The sequence below is a fragment of the Scylla paramamosain genome, chromosome 41 (genome assembly GCF_035594125.1).
Source record: "Scylla paramamosain isolate STU-SP2022 chromosome 41, ASM3559412v1, whole genome shotgun sequence".
In the NCBI taxonomy this organism is placed as follows: Eukaryota; Metazoa; Arthropoda; class Malacostraca; order Decapoda; family Portunidae; genus Scylla; species Scylla paramamosain.
In genome coordinates, this window is record NC_087191.1 from 10,046,967 (window position 1) to 10,061,966 (window position 15,000).

The following is a 15,000-nucleotide window of genomic DNA, read 5'->3' on the forward strand; positions in this document are numbered from 1 at the left end:
CACACACACACACACACACACACACACACACACACACACACACACACACACTTATGTAAATACGAGTTTCATTCTCATTGCGTTTGTTTGTCTGTCTGTCTGTCTGTCTGTTTGTCATTTTGTCTACACGCTCGTCTGTCTACTTATTTGTCTGTCTTTTACTTGTCTGTCTGTCTGTCTGTCTGTCTTTCTATTTTTTTTTTATTTGTTAATTAGCATGCCTGTCTCCCTGAGCTGTCTGTCTGTCTGTCTGTCTGTCTGTCTCTCTCTCTCTCTCTCTCTCTCTCTCTCTCTCTCTCTCTCTCTCTCTCTCTCTCTCTCTCTCTCTCTCTCACTGCCATATATCACTGGACGTAGAAATGCAACGATGCCAAATTTCCCTCAAAACCAATTGTTTACTGTGACGTGAAAAAAAATTACAGGTAATTTTCTTTTTTTTTAACTCTGGGATGAACTTAAGTGATTTGATCTGACTCTTTCCTTCGAGTCTTTTAAAAATGAAGAGTGAAGAGGAAGGAGGGAGAGAGATGGAAAGAAATACAGTATTAAATGAAGAAAGAAAGAAGCAAGAGATGGAGAGAAGAGAAAGACTTTTAAGAATAGGAAACAAAAGAGGAGGAGGGAGAGAGCTGAAAAGAGTGAAAGGAGGAAAATACATGCTAAAACAAGGGAAAGAAGGAAAGTGATAATAGGAGGGAAAGGAAGTAGGAAATGTGACTGGAAAGGATAAAGAAAAATGAAAAGAGGAGATATAAAGACAAGGAAGAAGAAAGGAAGGATAAGAGGTAGAAATAGGAGAAAAAGATGAGAAGCGATGAAAAAACGGAGAAAGGCTAAAGAAATAAGGATTAAAAAGGATAAAGGGAGACAAATGAAAAGAGGAGTAATGAAGAAGAAGAAGGAGACATTAAAGGAATAGAAAATAAGGAGAATGATGAGAAATGGAAACAGGAGGAATAAAAAAGGAGATATAAAACGAAGAAAGAAACATAGGACAAAGAAGGATGAAAGATGGAAGAAGGAAATATGGGAGAAGAAAGGGAAAAAGACGGAAATAAGAGATGAGTCAGAGAATTGAGAGTACACACACACACACACACACACACACACACACACACACACACACACACACACACACACACACACACACACACGAGGTTTACACAAGTCAACTCTTTCTCTTCAAGTTTATGTTTGTTTACACTCAAGCAAACTTTTCTCCTCTTAGTTCTTGGACATGAGAGAGAGGGGAGGGAAAGAAGGAAAAAAATCATTGTCCCTTTTATTTCTTTTCCTCCTTTTCCTCCTCCTCCTCCTCCTCCTCTTCCTCCTCTTCCTCCTCCTCCTCCTCCTCCTTCTCCATGACGCTCACTCCTCTTCAATATTCGCCTTCACTCCCCAAAATGTTGCTGTCACTTTTGAGGAGGAGGAGGAGGAGGAGGAGGAGGAGGAGGAGGAGGAGGAGGAGGAGGAGGAATAAGGTTCGCCATTATGAGTCACAAAACCAACATTTTCCTAATTTTTCTTCCTTGTATTTCTTTTGTGTTCCTTCCCTTTCCTCCTTCTTCCTTTTTCATTCTCTTTTCCTTCCTCTTCCCAATCTTTTCTTTCTTATCGCTTTTGCTGTTATTTTATTTGTGATTTCTCCTTGTATCTGTTTTTGTTATTTCTATTCTTTCTCTCCTTCATCGTAATTTCCCATCTATCTCCCTTTTCTTCTTGTTTTCTTCTCTCTTTTTTATCATCATTCTTCTCTTCCTCTCTCTTTCTCAGCATTTTTTCAATATCTCCCAATTTCTCCCTTTCTCTTCCTTTTCTTCCTCTCCCTTATCTTCCTTCCCTTCTCTCTCTCTTTATTCCTCTTTCTATGCCTTCCTTTCTTCAAAAACTTTCACTCATTCTTTCATTTTCTAAACTTAATTCGCTTTTCCCTTCGTTCTCATCTTTATTAATTTTTTTCTTTATTTTCATCAAATTTCTTCTTCATGCACTTTTCACTCACTTTCTCATTTCCATCTTTAATTTGATCACCTTTCTCTTCTTCCTCTCTTCTGTTTTTTTTTCCTTTCATCCAGTTCCTCCTTCCATTTATTATCTTTTCCCTTACATTATTCCTTTCTATTTCTCCTTTCCCTAACAACTTTCATTCATTTTCATATTTCCTATCTTTATTTTTTCTTCTTTCTCTTCTTCCTCTCTTCTTTCTTCTTTTTTCATCTACTTCCTTCATCCATTTCTCTCTTCTTTCGTCTAAATTCCATCTCCTCCTCTTCTTTATCACATTTCAACTATTCCCTCACTTCGCATTCTTCATTCTCTTACTTTCTTTCTCTAATCTCTCTTTTTTTTTTCCTCGTTTCCTTCCATCTACTTCTTTCCACTGCTCCTTCTCTCTCTCTCTCTCTCATCCTCCCAGCATCACCCAAACTATAACCCCTCTCTCTCCCTCCTCCACTTCCTCCATTTCTCCTTTCCCTCCTCCCCATCTCTCGCTCTCTCCCCTCCGCCAAAACAGCCACTCTTTACCTGGCCAGGTGAATCAATCAAGCTTAAGCGAAAATGTCATCTTACCTGTCCGCTCAAGTCTTCAATCACCTCTATTTTATTACTCACCTGTGCCCTAATAAGGAGAGAGAGAGAGAGAGAGAGAGAGAGAGAGAGAGAGAGAGAGAGAGAGAGAGAGAGAGAGAGAGAGAGAGAGAGAGAGAGAAATCAGTGGTTATGTTTAGTGAGTGGAGAGATACAGACAGACAGACAGACAGACAGACACACACACACACACACACACACACACACACACACACACACACACACACACACACACAGTGACTGACGGTGAGAAATTTACTTTGATGTGTACAAGTGAAGGACAAAGTTATGTTTATTGAAGAAAATATTCCATCTTACTCACCCAGGAGGAGGAGGAGGAGGAGGAGGAGGAGGAGGAGAGATGATGTATCCTCTTTGGTATTTCGTCATAAATGAAGGAAATAGAAGAGAAATCCATCTAAAATAAAAACTAAAAAGAAAGGAAGAAAAATAATAAAAATCAGGAAACATGAATGAATCAAAGAATAAAAAAAACAGGAGAATAAATAAAGATGTGGAAATATGAGCGAAATAAATATACAATGACTCATAATCTTAATAAAAAGAAAATGAAGAAACTTAGAATAACGATATAATTACTTTTATTTCCATTTCTTTATTCATTTTTCTTCCTCTTCATCTTTCCTTATTTTATTTATTTTTCAAAAGTTTCGCGTGACAAAATTCAAGACACTCAGTTTTCCTCTTCCTCTTCCTCTCCTTTTCTTCCTTCTCTCCTTTCCCTTCATTTGTTTCATTCTCTTTATCACCTTCCTCCATCATTCTATTTCTCTTCCTCCTCTCAGTTCCTCATTCCTTTCCTCCTTTTCCTTCTCCTCTCAGTTCATCATTCCTTTTCATCATTTTCCTCCTTTCTCTTTCTATCTCTCTTTCTCTCCTTCTCTCTTCTTCTCTCTTTATCTCTTCTAAATATCATATTCTCTTTCACGTCTTCCTCTCCTCCAGTCAACTTTTCCCTCTGCTTTCCTCTACTGTTCCCTACCTCTCCTTTTTTTATATTTTCCTCTCTTTTTCCCTTTCTTTCCTCTCCCTCTTCCTTGTTTTTTACCTTCCTTTTCCTCCTCCCCTCCCTTTTCCTACGTTCTTCTCCCTTTCCTTCCCTCTCTTTTCCTACTTTTCTTTCCCTTTCACCTTCTTTCCTCTCCCTTTCCCTTTTTCCTCTCTTTCTTCCTACTTTTCTCTCCCTTTACATTCTTTTCCTTTCCTTTTCCCAGTCTCTCTCCCTCCCTTTTCCTACTTTTCTCTCCGTTTCCCTTTCCTTTCTCTCTTTCTTTATTTCCTCCACCTTTCTATTCCTTTTTTTTCTTTTTCCATAGCTCTTTCTTCACTTTCATACCTCCCTTTTCCGTCTCTTCCTCCCTCTCTCAACATTCCTCTCCCTCTCTCTGTTTTCCTCTCCCTCTCTCTCTCTCTCTCTCCCTCCCTGACACTGCTATGCGTGACGTCACTGTCTGAGGGAAAGCCAAGGTCGATGATGAGGTTGTTGTTACCCCGTTAGAGAGAAGGAATGTTAAGATTCGTTACCTTGAAAATGTGGATGATGAAATGAACCAAATTCTGTGGTGTTTATGAGTTACTGTTTGTCCTTCTGTTTTGTCTGTTTGTTTGTTTGTTTGTATTAGTGTGTCTTTTTTTTTGTTTGCCTCTGTTTGTATGTATGTTTGTGTTTCTTTTTTTCTAGTGTCCCTGTCTGTCACTGTCCGTTTGTATGTCTGTGCGTGTTTTTCTGTTCCTTTGTTTGTTTGTAAGGTGGTGTAAGTTTTTCTCTTTGTTTCTGTCCCTATGTTTGTTTGACTGTGTGTTTGTCTCTGTCTGTTTCTGTGTGTTTGTATGACCGTGTGTGCTTTTCCGTTTGTTTGTCTGTCTGTTTGTTTGTCTGTCAGTCAGTGTGTTTTTTTGTCTGTCCGTGAATCTGTATCTATTCTTGTCTGTCTGTTTGTCTGTCTCAATAAGGGGCAAAATATTAATGTAAGTGATAACGAAGACGGAAATAATAAAATGATGATAATAATGAGTGAAATATATGAAAAAGATAAGAATAATGTAAGAGCAGCGATGAAAATGACTAAGAGGAACTAAACATGAATGAAATATATAGAAAAAAGCAAAAAAAAAATGATTACTACCACAACCTTAACAGTATAACAGGCAAGACATGAATGAAATATAGACAAAAAAAAAAAAAAAAGTACTCCAAAAGTATATGATTACTTGAAACTTAACACCCACATGTGAACGAAAGACGGCGTGCAGTGAGCGAAAGTCAGTGAAAGGAGCGTGTCTGAGCAGCGAGGGGAGGAATGTGGTGGTAATGCAACGGGTGAATAACTGTCTTGTTTTGAGAGAGTTATATGATGTGTGTGAGTAACAAAGCGTAAGTGTTTGGAATGGACCCACATGCACCTACTACTACTGCTGCTACTGCTACTACTACTACTACTACTACTACTACTACTACTACTGGTGCTGCTGCTACTACTATTGTTACTACTAGCACCACCATCAATGCTATCACTACTACTACTACTACTACTATTACTACAACTCTACTACTACTACTACAACTACTACTACTATTATCATCACCACCACCAACACCAACACCACCACAACCACCACCACCACCACAACCACTACTACTATTACCACTACTTGTACTACAATTACTACAACAGCCGCACCCACTACTACCACCACATAAAGCTGGCTAATAATACTACAATACCACCACCACCACCGCCACCACCACCACCACCATCACTTCCATCATCACCACTACCATTATCACCAGTCAGACTTCTCTATTGTGCAAGGTAAAAATTTGCCTTTGCTTTATTTTTCGTTCTTTTTATGCACCTTTTTTTCTTTCAATCACTCATTTTAGTATCCTGCGCTCAAGTATCATCTTTATCTTCTCTTCCTCCTGGTCTCTACTTGTCTCAACCTGCTTGATAACCTGCTGAGGACGTGCCTGCTTTGCTTACCTAACCTAACCTTACCTACGCCACCTGCCTCACCTGCCTCTTGAAGCATCCAGGTAAATACTCACTCACCACACAAAGCTCTACAAGTAATGAATTTTCAGTAAACAAGGAATTCTCTAACCTTATCATTATTGCTTTTTTAGTGGGATTATTCTTGTGTGTGGGTGATTCACTGATGGAGATGAATGTGGATAAACTTCAACATCTAATGATTCCGCTGCTTCACCCTTCGTGGTGGTGGTGGTGGTGGTGTTGGTGTTTTTTTTTTTTTATGATTTATCTATTTACGTGCCTGTGTGTTTTTTTTTTTTTTTGTTTTATATGTTCAGCAAGTGTATTTTTGTTTGTTTTATTTATTGCCTCGGTGTTAAAGTGATATTTTGTTTGTGTGTGTTTGTTTGTTTGTGTCTTAGTAAACGGAGAGAGAGAGAGAGAGAGAGAGAGAGAGAGAGAGAGAGAGAGAGAGAGAGAGAGAGAGAGAGAGAGAGAGAGAGAGAGAGAGAGAGAGAGAGAGAGAGAGAGAAAAAAACATATGTAAACAGCAAAAAAGAGAAAGGAAGACAAATTGAAAACATGAATGGAAACGAGAATAAAGATAAAAAAAAAACAAAGAGAAAGAAAAGAAGGAAAAACAACTACAAATCAACACACAGACACACACACACACACACACACACACACACATACACACACACAAACACAAAACAAGACAAACAAGCACTAACCTAACCCAACCCAAACCTCACCAAACTAACCTAACCAAAACCTCACCCAACCTAACCCAAACTGCACCCCTAATGACACCCCGCGTGGCTTACAACCCCCCAAACCCCCTTGCCCCAAAGACTCCCACACCCCCATCACCCCATCCCCATCTTTCCCCACTTGAATACCCAATAACGGGACGGATTGGTGAGAAATTGAAGGGTCCTCGTTTGAACCCTGGCCATGATCTGGGTTGGGAATCGCCGGGAGTCTACCTGGCCACGGTGGTTCAGGTAAAAGAGCATCTCATTAAGAAGGCACGTTGGGTTTACCTATGAAACTTATGCATCGCTAATCATATGAGAGAGAAGAGACAGTACTGTGTTTGGGCTCTATAAAAAGGCAAGAGCAGCAGCAACAGGAGGAGGAGGAGGAGGAGGAGGAACGTAAGACGGGACGGACAAGGTAGGAGAGGATTAAGAACGTGTAAGGAGGAGGAGGAGGAGGAGACAGAGGAATATCAAGAGGAGAAGGAAGAGGTAAATGAATATTAGGAGGAGGAAGAGAAGAAGGAAGGGATTAAGGAAGAGAAAGACTAGTAGAAGGTCTAAGAAGATGGGAGAAGAGAGAAAGGAGAAAAGTTATAATGGTTAAAAGAAAGAGAAAGAAGAAAGCTAGGAAGAGGAAGAATAAGAAAGAAGGAGAAGGAGAAAGACAAAAGACAAACTACAGGAAGAATACAAGGAAAGAAAACACATTAAAGATAGAGAATAATACAATGAAAAAAATAAAGAGACGAAAAAAGAGAAATAAGACGAAAGGGAAATCAAAACAGTAGGAAAAAAGAGGACACACAGAAAACGAATGAAAATAATTGAAAAAAACAAGAATTAAAAAGAGAAAGAGTAAAAAAAAGGAAAGGAAAGATGGAATGGACTCTGAGACGGTGAAGATAAGGTAAAGAGGAGGAGGAGGAGGAGGAGGAGGAGGAGGAGGAGGAGGAGGAGGAGGAGGAGAAGCAGACAGGTAGGTACAGACAGCGTTCGATTTGGGTGTTTAGCTTGTTTACGACTACCGGATTGCCCTCGCTCTTACACACACACACACACACACACACACACACACACACACACACACACACACACAGCTTTCAGACTCGCATTACTGTGAAAAACTGACCAGGTGTGACGGATAAAATTGTAAAAATGATGAATAAGTAAAAAAAAAGATGTGGAAATATGCACGTGAATAAATAAGAAAGTATAAAATGTGAGGCAAAAAACACGAAATATAAGAAAAAAAAAAAAACTGCGACACTAAAGAAAAAAAAAGATAAGAATGTGAAGTTCTGAGAAGTCTCATAAAAATTAAAGAGAACTTGAGTAAAAATCCTGTGATATATTTTGTACTCTCTCTCTCTCTCTCTCTCTCTCTCTCTCTCTCTCTCTCTCTCTCTCTCTCTCTCTCTCTCTCCCTATTCCTTTCTTTCTACTTCTATTCTTATTTTTTTACTTTTTTACTTTCTTTTTTTTCTTCTCTTCTTTTCATTTGTTTTTCTTTTTTCTTCTATTATTATTATTATTATTATTATTATTATTATTATTATTATTATTATTATTATTATCATCATTATCATCATTATTATTATCATTATATATTTTTTTCTATATCTGTCTTCGAAATATTTCACTTTCCTTCTCATATCTCTCTCTCTCTCTCTCTCTCTCTCTCTCTCTCTCTCTCTCTCTCTCTCTCTCTCTCTCTCTCTCTCTCTACCGAAGCATCAGACTTCTTCCAAATTTCTGCAACTTTCAACAGCTAAAAATTTATGCGTTGTTTTCGAGGGAAGAAGATTATTTATACGAACTCTACCGCACTCCATCACCCACACTTTGTATGCGACACTCGCCACCTCGCCTGGCCGCGCGCCTGCCCACCTGGGAGAGAGAGAGAGAGAGAGAGAGAGAGAGAGAGAGAGAGAGTGTGTGTGTGTGTGTGTGTGTGTGTGTGTGTGTGTGTGTGTGTGTGTGTGTGTGTGTGTGTGTGTGTGTGTGTTACAGTATTTCAAACTTAATACCAGTGAAGAAAAAAATAACAGGATGTGAAAAAGCAAATCTACCTTAAAAATGAGAGAAAGAGAGAGAGAGAGAGAGAGAGAGAGAGAGAGAGAGAGAGAGAGAGAGAGAGAGAGAGAGAGAGAGAGAGAGAGAGAGAGAGTCAGGATCAGAGACACGGTAATCTGAGTCAAGCTTGTTAAGGAGATGTTAAGGGCGAGGCTTAAACAGCTTATTGTTGAGAGAGAGAGAGAGAGAGAGAGAGAGAGAGAGAGAGAGAGAGAGAGAGAGAGAGAGAGAGAGAGAGAGAGAGAGAGAGAGAACAGACGGAAACAAAGACTGACAGAAATAGAGGCAAAAAAAAGTGAGAGAGATTTGTACACACACACACACACACACACACACACACACACACACACAATAACTTCCTATCATCTTAACAGAGGCGTTTTCTCATTAATAGGTGAAATTTATGTGGGCGGAGGAGGAGGAGGAGGAGGAGGAGGAGGAGGAGAGGGAAGTGATTCTCTCTCTCTCTCTCTCTCTCTCTCTCTCTCTCTCTCTCTCTCTCTCTCTCTCTCTCTCTCTCTCTCTCTCTCTCTCTCTCTCTCTCTGTCTCTCTCATTGACTGAAGAAGCTAGATGTCTTTTATATCTTGAGAGAGAGAGAGAGAGAGAGAGAGAGAGAGAGAGAGAGAGAGAGAGAGAGAGAGAGAGAGAGAGAGAGAGACAATCAGCAAAAAATACTAAATTACACCAAAACAAAACTTGAGTAAGAAAAGAAAAACGGAGGAAGGAGATGATGATAAAGGAGGAAGAAGAAGGAAGAAAGAGAAGAGATAAAGGAAGGAAGGAAGAAGAGGAGGAGAGTGGGCGGGAAAGTAAGTACACTGTTTATAGATGGTCAGTCTGTCAGAGGCGAGTGTTTGAGGAAGAGGAGGAGGAGGAGGAGGAGGAGGAGGAAGAGGAGGAAGAGGAGGAGGAAGGGAAAGAGGTGAATGAGGGAGGGACAGTAAGTGGACTGGCGAGAAGAAGATGAGAGGACAAGGAAGAGCGGTAGCAGGAGGAGGAGAAGGAGGAGGAGGAGGAGGAGGAGGAGGAGGAGGAGGAGGAGGAGGAGGAGGAGGAGGAGGAGATATGGGTGACTGAAAAGTAGCCATTGTAGGAGAAAGTGGTCCTTAATAGGAGGAGGAGGAGGAGGAGGAGGAGGAGGAGGAGGAGGAGGAGGAGGAGGAGGAGGAGCGGGACAAGGTCAAGGAGAGGGAAAGGAGGATGAGAAGGAAGGGAAAAGGGATAGAATAACAGGGAAGGATGGAGTGACGGTGAATGATGAGGAAGAGGAGAATTTGATGATGGGAGGAGGGAGGGAGAAGAGGGAGGAAGGAGGATGTGTAAGAGGAATATAGGAGGAAGAAGAAGGGAAAGGAGAGGAGTAGAAGGAAGAAAGGAAAGGGGAATGATATGCAGAACGAGTGGAAAACAGTAAATATCAATGGGAAAATAAAGAATGAAGAGTAAAGAAAACGAAAGATAGAGAAATAAGAAGGTTATCGATCTAAGCTTAATTCAAACAGACAAATAAAAAAAAGATACAAGTAAAGACAAGTAAATTAAATAAGCTATATAATTTTCCTTTCACTCCAAATCACTTTTCCAAATTATTACTATCACTTCTTTCATTTAACTATCATTCCTGCTTCATTTATTAACTTATTCTTATTCTTTCTTTTTTTTTTTCATCGCTGCACTTTTCTTCCCTTCTAAAACCACCACTGCTGTTTCTTTCTCCTCCTCTTCCTCCTCCTCCTGCTCTTATTACTACAACTGCTTCTATTACTACTACTACTACTACTACTACTACTACTACTACTACTACTACTACTATTCTTCCTATATGTTCCTTTGCCATTGAAATATCCCTCCTCCTCCTCCTCCTCCTCCTCCTCCTCCTCCTCCTCCTCCTCCTCCTCCTCCTTCCTTATATGTATCTGTATTCCTTTGTATTCCTTCTCCTCCTCCTCCTCGTCTTTCTTCTTCTTTATTTTTTGCTCTTTTTCACCTTTTCCTTGTTATTCTTGTTCTTCTTGGTCTTCTTTTACCTACTGTTCCTTGCTTTTTCTTCTTCTTCTTTTTCTTCCTATTATTATCGTTCTTGTTGTCCTTGTTTCCCTAACTCCTCTATTTACACCACCACCACCACCACCACCACCACCACCACCTCCCCGTCCCAGTCCAGCTAAACAATTAAAGCCCTAACTTAAATAACCAACGAGTCATGAGCTGCGATAAAGGGGACACTTGTATTAAGTGGCTGCAAACGAGGCCCGTGTTGATATGCAAATGAGCATTACGATTGTTACCTGAGACTACCCAGACACTGGTAATTGTGGCGGGGGTCCAGGTGTGTGTGTGTGTGTGTGTGTGTGTGTGTGTGTGATATGATTATTTATAGTAGTAGTAGTAGTCGTAATAGTAGCAATAATAGTACCAACAACATCACTACATCTTTTTCATTGTTTCTCATATTTTATCCATTTATTACTATTATCCCTCTTCCTCTTCTTTTTCCTCCTCCTCCTCCTCCTCCTCCTCCTCCACTAGCACAAGCCACCCCAGCCTGTCATCCCTCCCCTGTCTGCCCCCGCACGCTGGCCGCTGCCCGGAGTCCCCCTGCGCGGTCGGCGGTCTGGCATCACACTGAGAGGCGCTCCTGTACTGTGGCGCTCTCTCATATACTCAGTGTCTTACAAAAATAAATAGATAAATAAATAAAATAGAAATTAAAAAGCGTCTGTATATTTACCCACTAGTACAATTGTCTTTATACTCTTACTACTACTACTACTACTGCTGCTACTACTACTACTACTGCTACTACTATTGTTAAAACCTGTTTATAAGAGAGGTGACGATATGAATGCACAAAGTGACCCCCCCCAACCACACACACACACACAGACACACACATATTCTCTCTCTCTCTCTCTCTCTCTCTCTCTCTCTCTCTCTCTCTCTCTCTCTCTCTCTCTCTCTCTCTCTCTCTTGTTTACACCACGTAATAACAAGGCTTTCGTAACTTTTCTCCATAAACACTAATTTTACTTTGGTATCTCCTACTTATCTTAATTTCCCTTAAAGAAAATGGAATATAGGCACGCACTGTTCGCTCATTTCCCGTTTTCAATTCGATTTTTTTAAGGGGATGAATATAAAAACAGGATTTGTGGTGGTGGTGGTGGTGGTGGTGTTGATTATCATGAGACTGTGATATATTACTAATTATAATTCTCTCTCTCTCTCTCTCTCTCTCTCTCTCTCTCTCTCTCTCTCTCTCTCTCTCTCTCTCTCTCTCTCTCTCTCTCTCGACTTGAGTGAGGTTGATTCAGTTTTGTGTGAGTGAATGTGGGTGAATGAGAGAGAGCGAGAGCGAGAGAGAGAGAGAGAGAGAGAGAGAGAGAGAGAGAGAGAGAGAGAGAGAGAGAGAGAGAGAGAGAGAGAGAGAGAGAGAGAATTTTCATCACCACAACAGAACGAAAAAGACGCAGAAAAAAAAGAAAAGAAAAAAAATGCATAGAAATGTAGATAGAAAGATGAGAGACAGAGACAGAGAGAGAGAGAGAGAGAGAGAGAGAGAGAGAGAGAGAGAGAGAGAGAGAGAGAGAGAGCGCTCCACCAACTAACCAGCCAGCCAGCCAAGCCAAACCAAATCGCCAACACCCAAAATTACACATGCTCATCTCCATTGCACTCTCTCAGACTTGGTGGGTTAAACAGCTCGTCTTTCCCCGCGCCTTACGGACCAACCAACCATCCACGCACCAGGGATTGCCGACCATCCGCCCCGCCACTGCACGCACGGGCCATACACTGAACCATCCTGCAGCCAGAAGCGATATTTTTCAGTTCCTAGGAGAAATAATTTTGTCATGTGCCGGGGGATGGGGTAGTAGTGGTGGTGGTGGTGGTGAAGGGGCTAAAGGGGAGTGGGGAGAAGAGGAGGAGGAGGAGGAGGAGGAGGAGGAGGAGGAGGAGGAGGAGGGTTTAAATGCTTAATGTTCGGTTGACATGAAAGGAAGCAGAGAGAGAGAGAGAGAGAGAGAGAGAGAGAGAGAGAGAGAGAGAGAGAGAGAGAGAATGAACGTGCACGCCCTATCTCTCTCTCTCTCTCTCTCTCTCTCTCTCTCTCTCTCTCTCTCTCTCTCTCTCTCTCTCTCTCTCTCTCTCATGCCTTCTTCGAATTAAAGAAAAAAAAAAGAAAAAAAAAACAAAGCAAAAAATGTGCACTTGTTTTTCCTTTGCATGACGAAAAAAAAAAACGAAAAAAAATTCACCCACACGCACTTTCTATTCTCTTTCCTTGTCTCTCTTCTCTTCCTTCTCCTGCTCTTTCTCCTCCTCCTCCTCTTCTTCTCTTTCTCTTGTCCCGGTGTCTCTTTCCTCTCATTTCCCTTGCCTTTCTTTGCTCTTTCTTTCGTCCTTGTGTGTGTGTGTGTGTGTGTGTGTGTGTGTGTGTGTGTGTGTGTGTGTGTGTGTGTGTGTCCGATCTCTTTCTTCTCTTCCTCTCTCTCCTTCTCTCTCTTCTTCTCTCTCGCCTAACTTACCTCTTTCTTTCTCTTCTTTCTTCTCTTTCTTCCTTTGGTTCTCTGATTTACTCCTCTTTTGGTCTTCTTTTTTATTCTTATATTTTCTTCCTTTACTTTTCTTCTCCGTCTCTACCCATCCTTTCCTCTTCCTTCTAATTATTCTTCCTCTTTCTTTTCTTCTGCTTCTTCATTTTTTTTTTACTTTATGTATTTCCCTACTGTTTTTTTTTCTTCATTACTTCTTTCATCTAATCTAGTCTCTCTCTCTCTCTCTCTCTCTCTCTCTCTCTCTCTCTCTCTCTCTCTCTCTCTCTCTCTCTCTCTCTCTCTCTCCTACACAATGACGTCACATCACATTATAAGCCTAAAATACTACCTGTGCGTGTGTGTGTGTGTTTGTGTGTGTGTGTGTGTGTGTGACAGGTGGTGGTTGGGGAGCAGCGGGGGGCGGGGGAAGGGAGGGGAGGAGGCGCGGGTTCCCTGCTGAGTCTACATGAGCTACAAGATTTCGTCACAATACTTGGCCTGTCTTTATGTGTCATCCTCTCTCTCTCTCTCTCTCTCTCTCTCTCTCTCTCTCTCTCTCTCTCTCTCTCTCTCTCTCTCTCTCTCTCTCTCTTTCTCCTTAGTGTCCTAATGTCCCTCTCTCTCTCTTTCTCCTCCAGAGCTGGTGAAGGAGGCTGGGTGTCCTCACGGGTGCGCGCGCTGTACGCCTATTAACGGGTGTCTGGCATGCAAGCCGCCCTTCTTTTTGCTGTTGCACCGGGAAGGCGCCTCACAGACCGGCTCCTGCACCCGTGCCTGCCCCGTGGGGTTCTTCAAACTCCGCCGCGGCAAGAAAAGAGGGTTTTGTGCCAGTAAGTGTGCTGGGTTAAGTTAGGTCAGGTTGTGTTAGGTTAGAATTTTTTTGTGGTAAGTTAGGTTAGGATGTATGTTTTTTGTTAGGTTAGGTTGTTTGGGTTTGGTTAGGTCAGGTCAGGATAGGTTAGGTTAGGTTAGGTTAGGTTAGGTTAGGTTAGGTTAGTTTACGTTAGGTTAGGTTAGAAGAAGATTGTTTTGTGGTAGGAAGTAGTAATAGGTGATGTTAGGTTAGGTCAGGATAGGTCAGGTTAGAATAGGTTTTTTTTTTTTTTGTGCCATTTACGTATGAGTGTGCTGGGTGAGGTGATGTGAGGTTAGGTTAGGTTAGGTGAGATTAGGTTAGGTTAGGTTAGGTTAGGTTAGGTTAGGTGAGGTTAGGTTAGGTTAGGTTAGGTTTAGTTACGTTGAGTTAGGTTAGGTTAGGTTAGGTGAGATTAGGTTAGGTTAGGTTAGGTTAGGTTAGGTGAGATTAGGTTAGGTGAGGTTTGATTTGGTTAGGTTTAGTTACGTTGGGTTAGAAGAGGATAAAGTCTGCGTGCTATTAAGTCGTAATGGGTTGGTCTAGGTTAGGTTAGGTTAGGTTAGGTTTACGTTTATATTAAGTTTGGTTAAGTTTGGTTAGTAAGGTTAGGTTAAGTTAGGTTAGGTTAGGTTAGGTTTACGTTTATATTAAGTTTGGTTAAGTTTGGTTAGTAAGGTTAGGTTAGATTAGTAGTAGTTTATTTATATATTTACTTTATTCCTCTTTTAATGTCATTCTATTAAATTTCTCCTCTTTTATCTAATATTAAACCCACCCACACCATTCTCAAGTTTCCACTGCTAGTTAAAATGTCATTCCGATTCGTCTTCCCCTCTGCTGACCCCCGCTAGTCACCCACACCTCTCCCACACTCACTCCTCAACCCCCGAGGTGTATTTTTTTTTTTTTTTTTCTATTTCTAGTGTCAGTTTGATTCTCCTTCAAAAATTTAGTAGGTATTTTCAGTGTCAATCTGCTTCGTTTTCTTCTAATTTGTTTCCTCATAACTGCACACTGCTACACTTACTCTTACACCTTTTAAACAGAATTTTTTTTTTACTTCTATTTCTTGTGCGATTTTAACTTCATTCTTGATCTGTTTTCTTCTAATTTTCTCCTAATTCTTCTCTTAAATTCACAAACACTTCTACACTCACTCATCCTACACCTTCCCAGAATGCA

The 15,000-nt window shown here is 40.9% G+C and overlaps 1 protein-coding gene and 1 long non-coding RNA gene across 4 annotated transcripts in view; one reads left to right on the forward strand and one right to left on the reverse strand.

Annotated features, from left to right (window-relative positions):
• Positions 1-15,000, forward strand: part of LOC135092981 (R-spondin-1-like) — a 186,863-nt gene that overhangs the window by 157,914 nt on the left and 13,949 nt on the right. For both annotated transcript variants that reach the window (XM_063991806.1, XM_063991807.1), the window contains exon 3: positions 13,601-13,792. In XM_063991806.1, coding sequence (XP_063847876.1) covers positions 13,601-13,792 — 192 coding nt within the window. The remainder of the gene's footprint in view (positions 1-13,600; positions 13,793-15,000) is intronic.
• Positions 1-15,000, reverse strand: part of LOC135092982 (uncharacterized) — a 77,651-nt gene that overhangs the window by 45,883 nt on the left and 16,768 nt on the right. The window lies entirely within an intron of this gene.